Consider the following 17,173-nt stretch of genomic DNA (forward strand, 5'->3'; position numbering starts at 1 on the left):
GCGCGCGCGCGCGCGCGCGCGCGCGCGTGTGTGTGTGTGTGTGTGTGTCAAGGAGAAAATTATTTATATAGTAAACATTTTAAAGATAAATTGTTTGTTTGTTCGTTTCCTAAATATTTAATCCTTTAATTACACATAACTTCAAAACAATCGAGATATAATCAATAATCATGAAGCTGAATATCTCTCAAAACAGAATTTAAGAAACTTATTATTATGCGCGAGGCAGCGTGTCCCACCAGCAGGCCGCAGCTAATTTGAAAGATTATGCGAATAATTCGGTTCTGACATTCCAGAAGTAAGAGAACTTGAATCCTAAATTCTCGGAAAGTAAAGATTAAGGGATACATATTGGACAGTCAGAACGGATTAACTCCAGCTACTTAACCGTTAAAACATCCATGCGCACAACAGAAAACTTATTATAATATAATGCATAAAATATGCATAGAACACTCAAGTATTCATGGTACATGTCGCGATCATTATAAACTTTTGCGTTTCATGAACAGCATCGTATTCTAAGGAGCCACTAAGGTGCAGTTTATAAAGTGGCTGTCGTCTCGCGTTAGTCTCTGTCTAAAGAAATCGGCTCTATCGGCTCGTTTAAAAACGCCAAGAGCAAATCCTCTTGCTTCCTTCAGAGAAGAAAGTTGACTGAGAACGGCCCGCAGTAATCCAGCCAAAAATTGCCTGGATCGCGAGAGAAAATATGCTCTACGTTTGATACCCAAGCGCTTCGTCTTACACATGAAGCGGAAGATAGAGATTTATCGGACGATCGCGTGGACCGATCCAAAGGACAAAGAAGCTATCAACCGTGCGATTCGTAAATTCAAATGAAACAGCGACGAGGGATCGTTTATTTTACTCACCCGAAAGGCGTCTCGCAATTCTTGCTCTTCCTGATGTTGATCTGTGGGAGCCGCCGTGCTCGCGCTGCCGATATTGCTGACGATCTCGACGAATTCCTCGAAGCTGACGTTTCCATCACCTGAAGAAAAATCATAAGACATAAAAGAATAAGTTATCGGATGAGCAGATTAAGCTGTCATATTAGGATGAGGATCTCATATATTCATTACATTTATGTAATGAACAAATATGAAGATATCCACGATATTTGTCGAGAATTATAGTACATGTATAAAAAAAAAGAACAAATCACTCAATAATGATGTTTATTTAAAAATGTCATATATTATCTTGAAAAAAAAAATAATAGTCTTGATAATAATATATCTTGATTTAAAAAGTAAAAAAAAACCTACTATAACGCTAATAACGCTAATAAATAACTAGCGTACAAGTTTTCCTTATAAAAGAAAAAAAATATATTTAGTATAAAGATACAAAAAATATATATTTAGTATAAAGATACAAAAAAATATATATTTTTAAATTAGTAAATTAGTAAAGATACATGTGTAATTAAATAAATGTAGAATATTATAAAGAAAGATAATAAAACAGAATCAAAATTTTTCCATAAAGGACATTTCAAATCGATCAATCTCTATGTTGCCTAAACTAGAATACGAAGCTAATTAAATAAGAAAATTTTTATATTTGATCAAAGCAGGTCTTACAAATTACTACTTAAATATTTCTACGTAAATTTATATACATATTTGATTTTGCAAACTGCACGCCTAAATCTTTTTTTTGGTTTCAAAACACAATCACGAGCAGAACCAGAAAAATAATATCACTTACTAAATTAAATAAAACAAGCAGAACTGTAATTAAATTTATTTTCATTAGTTCAAATTTGTATCATATAGAATATGAAGTTTAAAATTATCTAAAATCCGGGGAATTTTGTGAAAACGCATTTTTTTTTTCTATATGAAAGCTTTGTCTTGCAGCAAGTATTTTCCAATAAACGATTGATAATTGTGAATAAAAAAAATGTTCTTTTATTGTTTTTGAGAGAGAGAGAGAGAGAGAAAGGGAGAGGGGAGATGCTGCGCGTTTAGTCATCAGAATTTCACAATTTTATGATTTTACAATAGGCTTAAATTGAGTTCAGAAACGTCATCTGAATATTCTTCTTTTTTAAACACTTAAAGATATTTTAAACATTAAATGAAAACTTAAAAACCTAAAAACGTTTAAGTTTAAATGTTTTTAGGTTTTTAGGTTTTCATTAAACAAAACACTATATTGGATTCAAACTCTAAAATCCTATAAAAACATTTAAAATTGAAAATATCTTTATTAAATATTTGTTTTGTAAACATTAACATTGTTTTAAACATTAACATTGTACTTTTTACAGTGTAATAATGGAACAGAGCTTCAGCGTCTACTCTTTTTACTTTTTCTTAATCTTGCTCTACGAAAGGATGGAGGGGAAGCGTTTAGTTCATGAGCAAAGTATTAGACAGGCCTGTTACAAGACATAGGAATATATTGTGAAATTTCGGTGAAAATGAGCAGTTGTGCACAACTTTCTGTTTTGTCTCTTCTCTTTTATATCAAGAATAAAAGAAAGCATTTCTTTTGTTTACAATTACAATTTGTTTATTAGAAAATATTTTTAGCAAAATGAGATTTCCATGTGACGTAAAAAAATTGTAAAGAAAAATTGTAAAAAAATTAACTGATTTCAAGCATTTCACTTATTAGATTTTAATCCTATTTTATCAAAATTAAAATTAATTTATCAATGTATTTACAACTTATTTTTTAAATCTTATTATTTTATTAATATTTTTCTTTAACAATTATTTGATTTAACGACTGGTGTAATAATTACCCTACATGATTTATCACAAAAAGATTTGATAATAATATGACTAGATTTTCAGAGGTAACGAGAAACTGAATAGTTTATCTTATCTTCTAATAATTATTTCTATATAAGCTTTTTTAAGATGGAATAAGATAATGTCGTAATTCTGTACAATAAATGGCAATAATAAATCCGACAACCTTTTTAATTAAATGTGATTTAATTGCGCATGTAGAATAGAGAAAAGCCTGATTACAGAAAAAAGAATTTCTCTCAATCGTTTAAATGCAGATCCAACACTCCTGAGCTCTCCGAGGGGTTGGAAAGAGTCTTCTGATTAAAGAAATTAATTCATTCTTAATCTAGACATTGAGTTTTTCCCTCAGTTTCTCCTCAACTTTTCTCAGTTCTTTCTTCAGTAAACCGAGGAAGTTCAATAAAAAAAATCTGGCTGACCGTTTTGAGTGTACAATAGTTCCTTATTGAAGGGACAGGAGTCACGTTGATATTAAATACAGCTATGCGTTTGTCGGGCACTCCACGTTGAACGCGAGAAATCTTTCCCGCATTCCGGTAAAGCGGTTCCACAGCTAAATGCTTTCCAGCCTTCTAGGCGGTTGTCGGAACCCCTTTATCATGCTAGACGCGTCATAATAAGAGGGAAGTACATGGCAATATTCGCACAAAGCGCAGGAGAGTGGGCGCAAGAGCGAACGAACTTTATACACCCTGCGATCCGGAGTAATACCCTTGTATGCAGAATTTTCCCCGCGTAAAAAAGTACCGCGCGGCATCTTTCTCCTCAACTTTTAAGAGAGTTTTTTGCCGAGACTGATTCTCAGCTTGTACTCTGCTTCGTGCGAACGCTTAATTACGACTTCTCGCGCGCGTAGCACTTCTTATTAATTCATGACCCTCAAAAATGGCTCTCGCATCTTCTTTCATTTACAATGTCGGTTTAATGAATATTAAAACTGCTACTTCATCATAATCTTAAAAATAATTTAATGTATTGACATTATTAATCAATACATTATTTTTAAGAGTGTAAGATTGTATTGAAGTGAACTGAAGATAAATTGAGAACAATATTTTTGATATTTATAATTATAATTATATATTATCATAGTTATTACTGCTATAATATTAGTATATCTACTCGTAATAAAAACTACCGTTACTTTAAAAGTGACACAATTCAAAACAGTTTTTCAGGAAAGAGGAAAACTATTTTTTAAGTTAATGTAAAATTATTAACTGATCAAATAATATGATCAAATAGCAAAAAGAATATACTCTTAGAAATATATATGATCAAACGTCACTTTTGTTATTTTTGTATAATCAATCCTTAAAAAGTATTCTTTCTGAGTTGTAACGATTTTGATAACAAATTAAATATATGCATATAATAGAACTATACATAGTTATTATTAATATTATTATAGCAGAAAATAACCATAATTATGATGAGATATAATTATAATAAAAAATATCAAAGATTTTTCTCTCAGTGTACAATGAAGATGAAACAAATGTTTTCTTGGCTTGTGTTGACAAAAAGTAGAAAATACCATAAAAGTACATTCTACAATTTATGAATGCAAGTAGTTTTTTATTTTTATCGCAGATATTATCAACACAAGAACTAGTGTTTCATTTTTAAATATATGAAAAATTGTTGTATAATCTGTTCATTTTATCCATATTTTAAAGCATTTTATGTAACTTTCGTTTTTACAAGCATTTGCTTAAATAAGCGAGAATAAAAGCATGTATGTGAGTGTATTTTTGCTCCATTTCACCCAATGTTTTCCGTTCCACTACATTAACGGGACAAAAATTCGTGAGCACGTAAACAAGTATAATCGAAAAACCAACATGTATCGATTGTCAGGAGGAGGATTGAGCGGGTCGGGTTAACATTCGGTAATATTTGAAAAAAATAAATCACGAACGAATGTGGGAACATGTTTATCGAAACATTGAGGACCATGTCGAGGATTTGAACGATTCGACGTTGGCGCCGAGTAATTTGCATAATTCGATCACCGTCTAAATAAATGCGATGTTGTTCGCGCGACGTTACAGTCCATTTCGTATCCGTCAGTCATCCCCAAACGCTAATTCCTGCGCAGCTGCTGACAGATCCACGTTAGACCTGCAGCATGGCGATGAAGTCACGTATTATACAACACGTAATTACAATTTTACATTGCATGTCTAACTAAGAGAAAGATCGAAAAGACTTGAGAGTTCAACGTTGTTAAAGAAAGAAAAAAAAAACAGTCATTTTATACACGGAAAAAGATGTATTAATAGCCAACTGCAGTATAATTGGAAATAATTTTGTTTATATATTATTAAATAACAGTATTAACAAAATAAATAACATTTTATTAAAACAAAAATGTGATGTATTGACAGGATTAGTCAACAGCAATGTAACTGAAAATCTTGTTCATATACTGTTCAGTTTAATGAAATAAATAACATTTTATTAAAATAACAGCATGGAGTATTTATTTCATTAATGTCGTTATAACAAGACATTCTTAATTAAACTGTTGTCAGTTAATGTTACTAATACACCATTGTTTTCATTATTATACCTTACATTATAATACAATTTTTACAAATTAAAATGCTTGATATTCTATAAAAAATTAAGAAGATAGCTTTTATTTTACGGGGATTTCTCTCTTTCTGCAAATTAATATATAGCATTGATATATATGGTACCTTTCTTCAACTATAAAAATTTTCATATAAAATGAGAGAGAGAGAGAGAGAGAGAGAGAGAGAGAGAGAGAGAGAGAGGGGATGCAGTTAATTCATTAATGTCTAGAGAGAAAAAGAAAAAAAAGAAATTATGCCCCGTATAATAGAATACTATTTTTAGGGAACGAAGAATTTTAATAAGTTAATGAATTTTATCGAGTTACTTTTTGTCATGTCGTTTTCTGAAATTATTTAATTTCTGTTAGAAATTTAATTGTAAAATGTTTTTGTTATAACAAATAAAGATTCGAAAAAATGTCCGATTAAAGCATACAGATAAAAGGCATAAATTTTAAATAAAGAAGCATCCACATTATTGTAAGTAAGTTTTAGTCGATATCAAGAAGATTCTTTTCTCTTTTTCTTCTGTTCTGAATTTCTGTTCTACAGTTACCGCAGTTCTGTAAAGTTACCGCTGTTAGACGCAATTCTATCTTGTTACAGTTGATAAGTTCTTATCTGGCATCTTAGACATGTATAATAACATTTGATTCGAGGAAAATATAAGATGCAACATAAAGGACAAAATTTCCATTCTAGAAAGAATCGCGTGAACAAACTTTTTTTTATTACAGTGATATTCACCATGTTCAAATATATTGTAGAGTTGAGTCAAATATATAATAGCTGCAATAAAGAATCTTTCAGGTGACTAATACTCTTTTCCCTTTCGCTTTTCGTCTATCTGTCTATTGTGTGTTTCTGATATTTTTATTCATCTCAGATGCTTTTATCTCAAGAGAAAATGATTTGATATTTGTGATTATAATTGTAAGGTAAAATAATTATTTATAATTATTATTGCTCTATATTGTTACTGATAATAGTTATATATAATTCTACTAAAAAATATATAATTGCATCGAAAATCATTATAATTCTATGAGTTTATCATTACATATTTCATTATAAATTATAATCATTTTGATGCTAAATAGCTTGCTAAAAATAAGCATATTTTTTTTCATTAATCTGGAATTCTTGAAACAGAAGATATATAATAAGAAGATATATAAGATATATAAGAAGATATATAATTTATTATAGCAAATTTCATAAATCAATTTTTTAGCTAAAATTATAAATAATGGTAAATAAAATGCCTAATATTTTTGGCTAAGGTTGTATATATATATATATATTTTTTTTTTGTATTTATAACTATACGGAGAGAATTTTTTTCTCTCTTATAGTTTACTCTAAAAATAGTAGTCATGGGACAACATTATATTTCGAAGAATTTGATATAAATCTCTCTCATTCATTAATAAGATTACAATAAAATATAAAAAAAATCTGATTAAATTTACTAAAGTGCATGATAAAAATCTTTAAAATAATGCATGATAAAAATCTTTAAAATATTATATTGTACCGCAACCATTATATTTTATATAAGGGTAAATTTTAAGAGAGAAAATTCTCTCCATATATTTCGTTTTTTTTTGTATCTAAAAGTGTTGTATAAAATTACAATAAATATAAATATGAATATAAATTGTCACTAGTATAAAAATAAGAACTCCTAACTATAATTATTTTATCATGCAATTATATATAATAACACAATATATCAAATACTTTTTTCTCGATTCAGATTGTTCCATTTCAGAATAAAAAAAAAATGCGAGCAAATATTATCTATCAATCTCTTACATTGAATCTATTATTCATTGATATATTTTTCGGCGGACTTAACTTTTCAAATCTTCCTTACATTCGTGATTCTGACGATTGGAAAACGTGCACTCGTTTTGCTCTTATTCTCCTATAAAATGTAGCATACGGAAATGTGTCGGAAATGAAAAAAATATGCGCGTGCATTGGACAGCCTTTCTCACGATGAAAAATCCCCTTCGATAAAATCTACAATCAGAATCGATCGCACGCCTCGACGCGTCTTTTATCGAAGCTGTCGAGATGTGGAAGCGTACGCGCGCGCTTTTTAAAGAGTTCTCATTTGCAGCGTGCCACCCACCCTCAAGATCCTCCGACTGCAGGCGACGTCGTAGACTAAGCACCAGCCTAAGCGGATTTTAACCGGATAACTGTCGGTGTAAACGGGATTTAGGTGACGATAATGCTGTCGGAAGGAACACCCTCGAATGCTTTGCCTCGAGAATTTTGTAGTGCGCATACACGCATACACACACTGTTGACTTTTGCAGCAACTTCTCGTTACAGCACTTCACATGTGTATGCAACGGCACGCACGCAGACCTGCGCGTGCGGAAAATACCGGTGTTTGCGTGGGATCAGCCCGCTCTCGCGCGATCTCGCTGCACGGATGGTTGAGTGTGTAAACGCGGACTACGTGATAACGATACGTGCCCATTTCCGCGAAGAATGTGAACATAAAGTGTGTTACAACGTCGGTAAAATATAACGTTATGTTGCACTTGCAAATTCGCTGACAATAACATTCAGGTAGGAGTGAACTGAAGTACGTATTCGTTTGGATGACAGTTTACGATGTACAACGAATCATCTGACGTTTTGCGTACGTGACTATTTGGCATTTCTGCCTTTTTTACAGCTTTCCTGTGTTGTTTTGTTTATGGTAAGTAAGATGACATCTTCATTTGCGCAATGAAGGTTCTTGGAAATCATTATAACGTCATGACACCTAACATTTTGAAATTTTGAATATAATATATTATTGTTAATAAGCAGAAGATCTATGTGGGTGCTTATTTATTCGTGGATTATTGATAAAAATGTATAACATTTTTTTGTAATTTTTTAAAAATATAATAAAACATAGTATACATATATATTAATGATACGAAATAGTTGTCTTGTAACTTTCCTAATTCCATTTTCTGACTAAAAAGATTCTAAAAATGTCAATTTAAAATTTCAAGTTTAGAAACTTCAATACGAAAATCTAAATTTGTAAAAGTATAAAATATTAAAAAAATATAATAAACAAAAAGATTATATTATATAAAATTCTAAGAATGCTTTTCATTAAAATAATTACGATTCCAAGAATTCGAAACTTCAAATCATTGAAAATAATGATCGATATATCAGGAAAATACAATCGGTTACAATGTAAAATTTCAAGAACTTTTCATTTCTGAGTATTGTCCACATTTCTAAGAATTTTCTACATTTCCAAGAATATTTCAAATTTTTAAGAATTGCGAACATTCTTAGATTTGTAATCATATATACATGTCATTCTTGAAAATCGAAGTATTGGAAATAAAAAAACAAGCTAGAGAAATCAAACTCCAACTAAATATTTTAATTTCAACAAATAAAATTTAATTTTTCTTTTTATTTATATTATAAGCAGGAATATAACTGTAATCATTTTAATAGATTACAATTTATAAGATATTAAATAGACAGAAATCAATTTTTATCATTAACAAAATTACATAAATATCAAATTATTGACATACTAATTTATCAAATAATTCCAGTTTCTGTCTTGAGTTCTTCTTTTTAATAGTGTTTTCTCTTGGCTGCACTATCAATACAACTCAGACAGTGTAGCGTGTTTCCTTGGCTAGTGGTAGGCAAACTCATTAAGTGTTTCCGTGGCTATAGTGTAGTGCAGTGTATAGTTTTATGCATGAAGTGGAGTTTTGCTACACGATCTCAAAAAGATGGTGTAGAACTAGTGTGATATTAAAAATTTGAAAATGGAAGTAAATCGGTAGCAAAATTAAACATGATAGCATGAAGTGTACATCATGTATGTACACTTGTGTAGTGCAGCACTGATGCAGTACTTACACTAATATAGTGCGAGGTTATCGCACTACACTATACTCACTGTATCCCAAGAGAAAATGCTATAAGTTTCTGAAAAATTATTCTAACACTGAGTAATAAAAAATTTCAGATATCACAATTACATTTTAAATGTAATAGCAAACATTTTTATAGACCATGTTACAATAAAAAAAATTGGCATTTAAAAAATACATCTTTTGAATACGCATGTTATTCTGAGTTTAGTTTTTAACAAAAATAATAAATTTCGGTGAAATCTCGATGTGGCAGTGTTTAAAAAATCAACATTATAGAGTCAACACAATTTCGAGGGAACGATTTTAATTATGCTACTTTATCCGTAGTTTTATCTTTCAAATTTCTATTAATTAGGCAAGGTAACGTTTTGCCGCGGAAAGTTCGAAAATATCCCATAATTAGATTCTCCGATGTTATGTTAGCAGTGTACTTTTGGACTAAGAAGCTATGGCTACAATTATCTAGAATGAGAGCAGGCGGGCGATTTAATCGAGAGATTATTCTGATTCCACACAGAATCTCGCGTAGAATTAATCAATATGCGATTACAATCATCGATCTGACCCACATAATTCTCTGGTCTCCATTTCGTAGTAGGTAGCCTATGAACCGAACGTGTGTACAGAATACCATCGTGGATGACAGTCACACGTACGCGTACGTAGTACAATTTCACGTGCAAGCTCACAGGGGTGGACGCTACCCGATGTGTACAACCCCCCGGTGGGGGTATTTTCTGATATAGCGCGGATTCGTCGCGTGTATTATACCATGTATTACATGCCCCACGTACGTACGTGTGCGCGGGCATACAAATTGACTGCGTGTTACGATATGGACCGACCGAGATTCCCGATGAAATTCCATAGGTGTAACTCGGGTAAGGAGACGATCGAGGAGAGATAGGGATCTCGTGCCTCTCGCTCTCGCGAGAGGATCCCACCCAGGAGGAGAGTGGATCAATCACGTGATCCAATGAAGAAGCCCCGCGATGTTGGCATATTACGAATGTCACGGCCGCATAGTAGTCTCGCATACTCCCGAAAATGCTCGTGTTCTCGTTTTTCTCACTCGTTGCACTGTATCGCGTACATGTTGCAAAAAGCGTCGATTATTGGCTTCGTTTCATCTATCTGTCCATCCGTTTTGCATCTATGTATCGTTTTTCCTTGCTTTCTCCCCTTCCCGCTTCTGCAGCTCGTTCTTTTTTTTTTCTGTTAATCCGTTCAGTCGTTAAAATTCTCATTAAACCTGCGGAAATGGCGATTATTCCACGTTTTAGACGGTAGTTATCTATCCTAACAAAGGTACAAGTTACATATCTCGTGCGACAAAGATAAATTCTAATAATTTTCTTGTAAAAAAGGAAAAGAATGATAATACTTCATACTCGCAGCTTTCCACCTTGCGGTAAATTTAATGATTAAGTCGATTGACAACCGTTCATCATTACAGAATGATAAATACCGTTAGAGTAGCGCTGTTGTCCGATTTTCGATTAGACTCCGATTTTTTTGAATTTTCGACTCTTCGGCAAACACAGAAAGTCTTCATCTTATTGTTTTAATTTTTGATAATCTTTTTTTAATTCGCGAATAGTGTTTTTATATCCTTGGGTGTTTTTATATCCTAACGACAAAAAAAAATGTAAATTATTGTAAAATATTTTGTTTTGAAACATATTCGATTATTAATTTAACATAATGTGATTTATTTAAATATTTTGTTACATTTATTCAACATTTATTAATATCAAAATAATATAATTTATGAGTAATTACACAAACAACATAAAAATAAGATATCTTAAAACATAAACTTTAAGATAAATAAATCCCTTTCTCTTTTTTAAAGAGAATACTATTAGAAAGTAACAATTTTGTTGTCAACAATCGACCGGCAGGAAAGACGTCGATTTTCAACGGAATATTAGTCGAAAGGTGGCAACTGACAATGAGTTCAGGATCCGTTTTCATTTCTTAATTTGCGCTCTTTTCTCGCATCTCTGGGATCTCTCGACTTCCGACTGTCACGGCGGATTTGTGGGTCATTTCGTTTCGTTTGTTAAATGTCGCGGTAGCGCCGGCACGAAAACCACTTGCGGAGACGAGAATTTAATTCTGGCGCGGACACGCGCTCGAGGATATGAATCGCGCGAATTACTAAACTCCCGCGTATGAAGGACTCGTGTGGTTGAGGCGCGGTTTTCCTCGCCTTTTGTTCTCCATGATTTCATATATCATCGGGAATAGAAAACAATGCTAAATTGTAAACAGCCGATATTCCGAATCATCCGATAACACAGCAATTGAACGATCTTCAATTTCATCACGTTATTTTCGTCCTTCTAAGACACGCAAAACGAAAGATAGAGAGGTCAATAGAAAAAGTAAGTCAAAATCAGAATCATCATTTATTAGACTTTCTACATTGTTAAATTCATAGTAGCAAATTATACTCAATTTGAATTATTCTTAATCATTTCTATTGCCACTGATCATCATTCGATATGTCGTTAACTTAAAGCATTGAAGTCAAATAATTTCGTTCAAGAAAATGTATAAAACTTGACTCAAATTTTATTATTGAAGTAGATATGTAATAAAGACATTGCTTATTTTAAAACTCTAAAGTAAGTCAACCACAAGTTAACCACAGAAATAAATTGATTTACACACAAAGTTAAAAATAACAAATATCATTTCATTCAAAGGATGTTGAAGTTACCATTGTTCCTTTGATGTCTAATAGTGCAGTACGGGACTACGTAAAGTGTACAAATATTACAAAAAAAAAAGAACAGTTTAGTTATAATAGTTATAAGATGTAAAAAGAAAATAAAAAATAAGGACAGAAAAAGAGAAATAGAGGGAAAAGGAAAAAAAGAGAAGCGGCAAAACAACAATATATGGAGTAATCTAGATTGCGATACGTCGAGATCGATGGAAACGAAGGCGATTCGCGAAAACCGGACGGTATTTGCAGAACGTTATTACTTTCCGCCGAATAGGAGATCCATCGCGCGGTTAGATCGATTGATATCTGCGATATCGTTTCGTCCTGTAACGATGATACTCACGGAGAATTAAATCGTGAAATAAAAGCGATAGAAAGACGGATGCGCGCGTGGAAGCTGCAGATGGATTGTTGTAAACGCGCTGAAATCTGATCTATATACACACGAAATATTTTCGAAATAGCGATTTCCTGACAATAGAAAGTTAAGAGAAACTCAGGCCGGTTGCAATCGCGGAACTTTCCGTCGATTGTTGCGAATTAGTGTATTGAAGACTGTAGTAAGAGATGTGAAAAAGATAAAAGGAAAAGAAGCAGTGGCGCTTTTGTATCTTTCAATGTATCATACAAAGCTAACAAAATTCGAAAAAACAATGCTTGTTCGAGTGAAATTAAATAAAAGAAAAAAAGCGGGATTGTTCCCTCAATGTGTATAAATATGAGGAACATTAAATTATCTTCTAGTTTAGTGTGAATATGAATACAAAATTGAAATTTAATATCGGGTTATTTTTACACGGCATTATTATTTTACAGTAAAGTTGATTGCTATACGCGCTGTTTAATTAATAAAGTTTAAGCTTTGAAAACGGGACTCTGTTTTTGGTTCTATTTATCCCGAAGGTATAAAAATGTATTTGCATTTTTACAGAATGGAGTGTAATTTAATTCATATGTTGTAGTAGCCACAATTTTTTTCTGATAGTTCAATTTTTATCTCAGGGGAAAAAGAATTTATTTTTCGAATAAGTGCTGAAACGAGCTATGCCGCTTGTTGCTCGCTTCACCGGTATCATTCAAATTGGTTGATACATATATCGAGGAACGGTTTTAACTTATTCACCACGACGATATGCAGTCACTAAATCTTTGGCGCAACGTAATAGTTGCGATTGCGATAACTTCGCTCGCAAACTACGCGTCTCGTGCATGTGATATTATTCATAAGGTAATTTTATCAGAGGAAATCACGCCAACAAAGAAAGTCCGAGAAATCGAGCGAGGACGAGTCTGAATTGCATTTGATTTGATCTTAGGATGTGATGACTGGGATAATGTAACTTTGGTTATTTTCCTTTTAAGAGGCATAGTTGACATAAATATCGTTTTATCCTTCTTGACGGTCAATTGACAATCAATGAATAATAAAGGGATTTAGTGAAATATGACACAAACATCGTCGTTGCATTCTTTCTTGGCACTCAATAAGTAATAAAGAACACGACACTTGTGTCGATTTGTCACTAAAGTGATTGAAGATAGAACGACACTTGTGTCTGTACTGGCTATGGTCCACTTGATGCTGTAATGTTTTGACGCATTTCTTTGATTGATGAATTAATAAAATTTTTCTGGTTGGTCAATCAATATTTTGAAATATTAGTAGAGTTAAGAGCTGGAATTGTCTGTAGTACCAATCAGACAAACATTTTGTATTTTTCTTTTTTGTACTTTTTTATCGCTTTCGTTATACAAAATAAAAAATTATTCTCCAAAATAAACAAATAAATGTGAATAAATATAAAAGCATTTATTCAAAAACATTTATACAAGAGATTCAGTGAAAAATAAAAAAAATTTTCGAACTATAATGTTCTGTTATCTCCCAAGTTATTTCTAGGTTGTGCATTTACGCATAAAATATAATAATCTATATTTACGTATATACAATGTAAACTATATAAACTATGTTTTATTGCTCAATGTAAACAATTTATGGATCAATGAAATCTGTTCTTTGTCGTTGCATTAGACCGCACTAAAATTTCTATCTCGTTTATATATTTTTATATGTCAATATTAAAGTCAGTTACATTAACAATCATAAAATTTAATTACTTCTTTTTGTATTGTTATCCAATTTGTAATAATTTACATATTTTACTTGTATTGTCTGTTCGAAAAATATTCGTGTAAATAATAAATGTAAATATTCTATAAACTTGAAATATATTGCACAATCCTGATTACTTCTCTCCACATGATAAAAAATTTTATATTAATATATTAATGTAATATCAAACTAAAACTATACTCCCATTTATATGACATATAAAATATCTACTCTCATTTATATGACATATAAAAAAATTATAAACCTTGAGTTTGAAACACAAGAGAAATAAATAGAAAAATATAATTCAAGTATGCACACTTGTATGCACACGTGTACTCGTACCGTACTTTTCATTTATTATATTTCTCTTGCAAACTTCAAAATTATAAACTGAAGATTTTAAAATATACTTATATATTATTCAAATGTGAATAGATACTTTTAGTTTAATTACATATTTAAAAAATTAAAATCGTATGTATGTAAATCGCGTTTAATTGATAAAACAGATGATTTCTTCGATTTTCATTTCATTCGCGGTCATTACTTCAACATCTTCTTAAATACAGGGACTGCAACCCTTCTTAAAAGAAAAATAGCCTTTGTTATTCATCGTGTGGTCGTCGAGCAGGTGAAAGAGACCATGTTGCAACGCGTGTACCTACGTCGAGCCGCAGGGGCGTTTTATACGGATTTGCGCGCTCACGATAGCACGATAATTTACGGCATCGCGGCCACAAATGCGGTAGAGCCGCGCGCGTGGGCGAAACTATAATGCGATCGGGGAAACATGAATCTTTGAGAGAATCCCGGGAGCAGCTTCCGGAGAGGGTTCCGCCTAGCTTCTCCGCCCCGTGTACGTGCCGGAACTTCTTGAGAACTTTCCCTTTTGCCACAGTGGAACGACGTCAAACGCTTCCGCTTACCGCGACGGGGCGGAACGGCGAGTGCCGCGAACTCATTCATAAGGGAATAAGAGAGCCGGCAATCTTTCTGATAACGAAGAGAATCGAGTAAATCGGCAATTCCTTCATCGTGATTTGATTGCTTCATTGCGATAAGCCAACGGTGATCCTATGAGTATATTTCGATTTTACGAGATACCGGATAACTGCCAGTCACTTGATACCGTTTACTCGCGCTAGTACCTAAAAGGCTTTCTTTATATGTATGTAAGTCTTCTTCAAATATTTCTTGAAATTCTAGTTCTTCAATCAATAAGATTTTTTGATTTTTCGATATCAATAAGAGTATTTTATAATTTTAACGATTACATCAAAACAAATAACTCTCGATCTTCTTAGCTTTTTGAAGATTCTATTTATAAAATTAAAACAATTAATTTTAAGGCTTTACAGATTAAAAATTGATGCAATAAAGAGGCCAAAGCTAAATGTAGATATGCAAATACAATTCAAATGTTATAAATAAAATTAATCATAAAGTCATACTTTTCAATTCTAAATAATCTTCAATAACTTATAATAAATAACATCCTTGTGATGCACATATTATTTGTCAAATTGAAATACTGCAATCTAACATCAGTTACAATGATAAGCACGCATTTCTGCATATTTTGATATTTTGATTTTCGTCTCTATTTCCAACAAGAGACTCTTCCATTCATTTTACATATCGTTCCTTTATTTCAAAAATGACATAACGGAAAAAATAGAATTTTTCAGAAAAGAGAAAAAGAATTTTTAACTTAATAGACAATTATCGATTATTCAAATAACATCGTTGCAGAAAGAATATACTCTTAAAGAAATATAATCAAATGTCATTTTCGTTCCACAATCCTTAAAAATCATTCTTTTGGAGTTGCGACGATTTACATCTATATAACAAAATTATTTATAAAAATCCAAAATAATTCATCAAAAGTGACATAATTCGAAATATCATCAACAGTTATATTTATCTTGATCAACTAAAAAAATAACTAATTAAAAATAAAACAATCTCCGAATTTTAATCACCAAAACTATTTTAATTTTAAATGTCTGTAAGATTCTACGATTTATTTATAAAAATGACAACTTAATATGTGTCACTGTTATAGACAATATTATGATTTTTTCAAGCTGAATAATGCTATTTAGTTTCCGACCGCTCCGCGAAAAGCTTGTAAAGAACTGTAAACATAGTAGAATTTTTAAAAATCTCACATAACTTTCAGCCCTGCCTGGGGAGATATCTTGGTGAAGATTCTCCCCAGCTTAAAAAAAAAAGTATTATTATCTCTATGAAGACCTAAAAAATGATATAAGTGCTGTTTGAAGGACGGAAAATTAAGTTAATTTACTTTTAACGATTAATAGAGATAATTTTTACCTAATTCATTCATGTTAATAACTCGAAATTCATATTTTTTTAATTACGTCATTTTTAAAGTAAAAGAATGTATATGTAATCACAATTTTGTCACAATTAAACAACAGTTGATGAAAACCTCTGTTATCAATTATGCGTTCAAAAAAAAATTAAAATATTGCGTACGTACCTTAAATAAAATATTTCTTATTGTTTGACATTATGCTTGATCTGCTGTTTATTATAAGTTTATTATTTACTGTTTATAAGATAGGTTTATTGTTTATTATAAGATAAGTAAGTCATTCAGTAAGTTATTCGCAAAATTATTTCAAATCAAAACTTTGTATGAATTTGTTTGATCAACTTTGTAAAATTTGAATTATATTAGCACATCTAGTTTTAGTTTCAATTTTTATAATATTAATTTTGATTCTACTTTATACTTGATATAAAGCAGAATGAATGTGTTTTATTTTCCAGTAATTTTTATTTTAATAATTATTTATATATATATTTAGTTAATTGTTTCTTAATACTTCTCAATGGACGTGATATAATAATATCAGAGCATCCAATATATGCGTATATTTTCATACGCTTCTCCAATTTTGTCTCGATAGTGTTTCATCGAGTCACCTTTTAAATAATGTAAGCAAAGAGAGAGAGAGAGAGAGAGAGAGAGAGAGAGAGAGAGAGAGAGAGAGAGAGAGAGA

General features: G+C 31.4%; 1 protein-coding gene across 1 annotated transcript in view; it reads right to left on the reverse strand.

Annotated features, from left to right (window-relative positions):
• LOC108694584 (calmodulin-like) overlaps positions 1-17,173 on the reverse strand; it is a 100,682-nt gene that overhangs the window by 29,462 nt on the left and 54,047 nt on the right. The window contains exon 4 of the mRNA XM_018204162.1: positions 876-994. Within this exon, the coding sequence (XP_018059651.1) occupies positions 876-994 (119 nt within the window). The remainder of the gene's footprint in view (positions 1-875; positions 995-17,173) is intronic.

Source organism: Atta colombica, unplaced genomic scaffold (assembly GCF_001594045.1).
Source record: "Atta colombica isolate Treedump-2 unplaced genomic scaffold, Acol1.0 scaffold120, whole genome shotgun sequence".
In the NCBI taxonomy this organism is placed as follows: domain Eukaryota; kingdom Metazoa; phylum Arthropoda; class Insecta; order Hymenoptera; family Formicidae; genus Atta; species Atta colombica.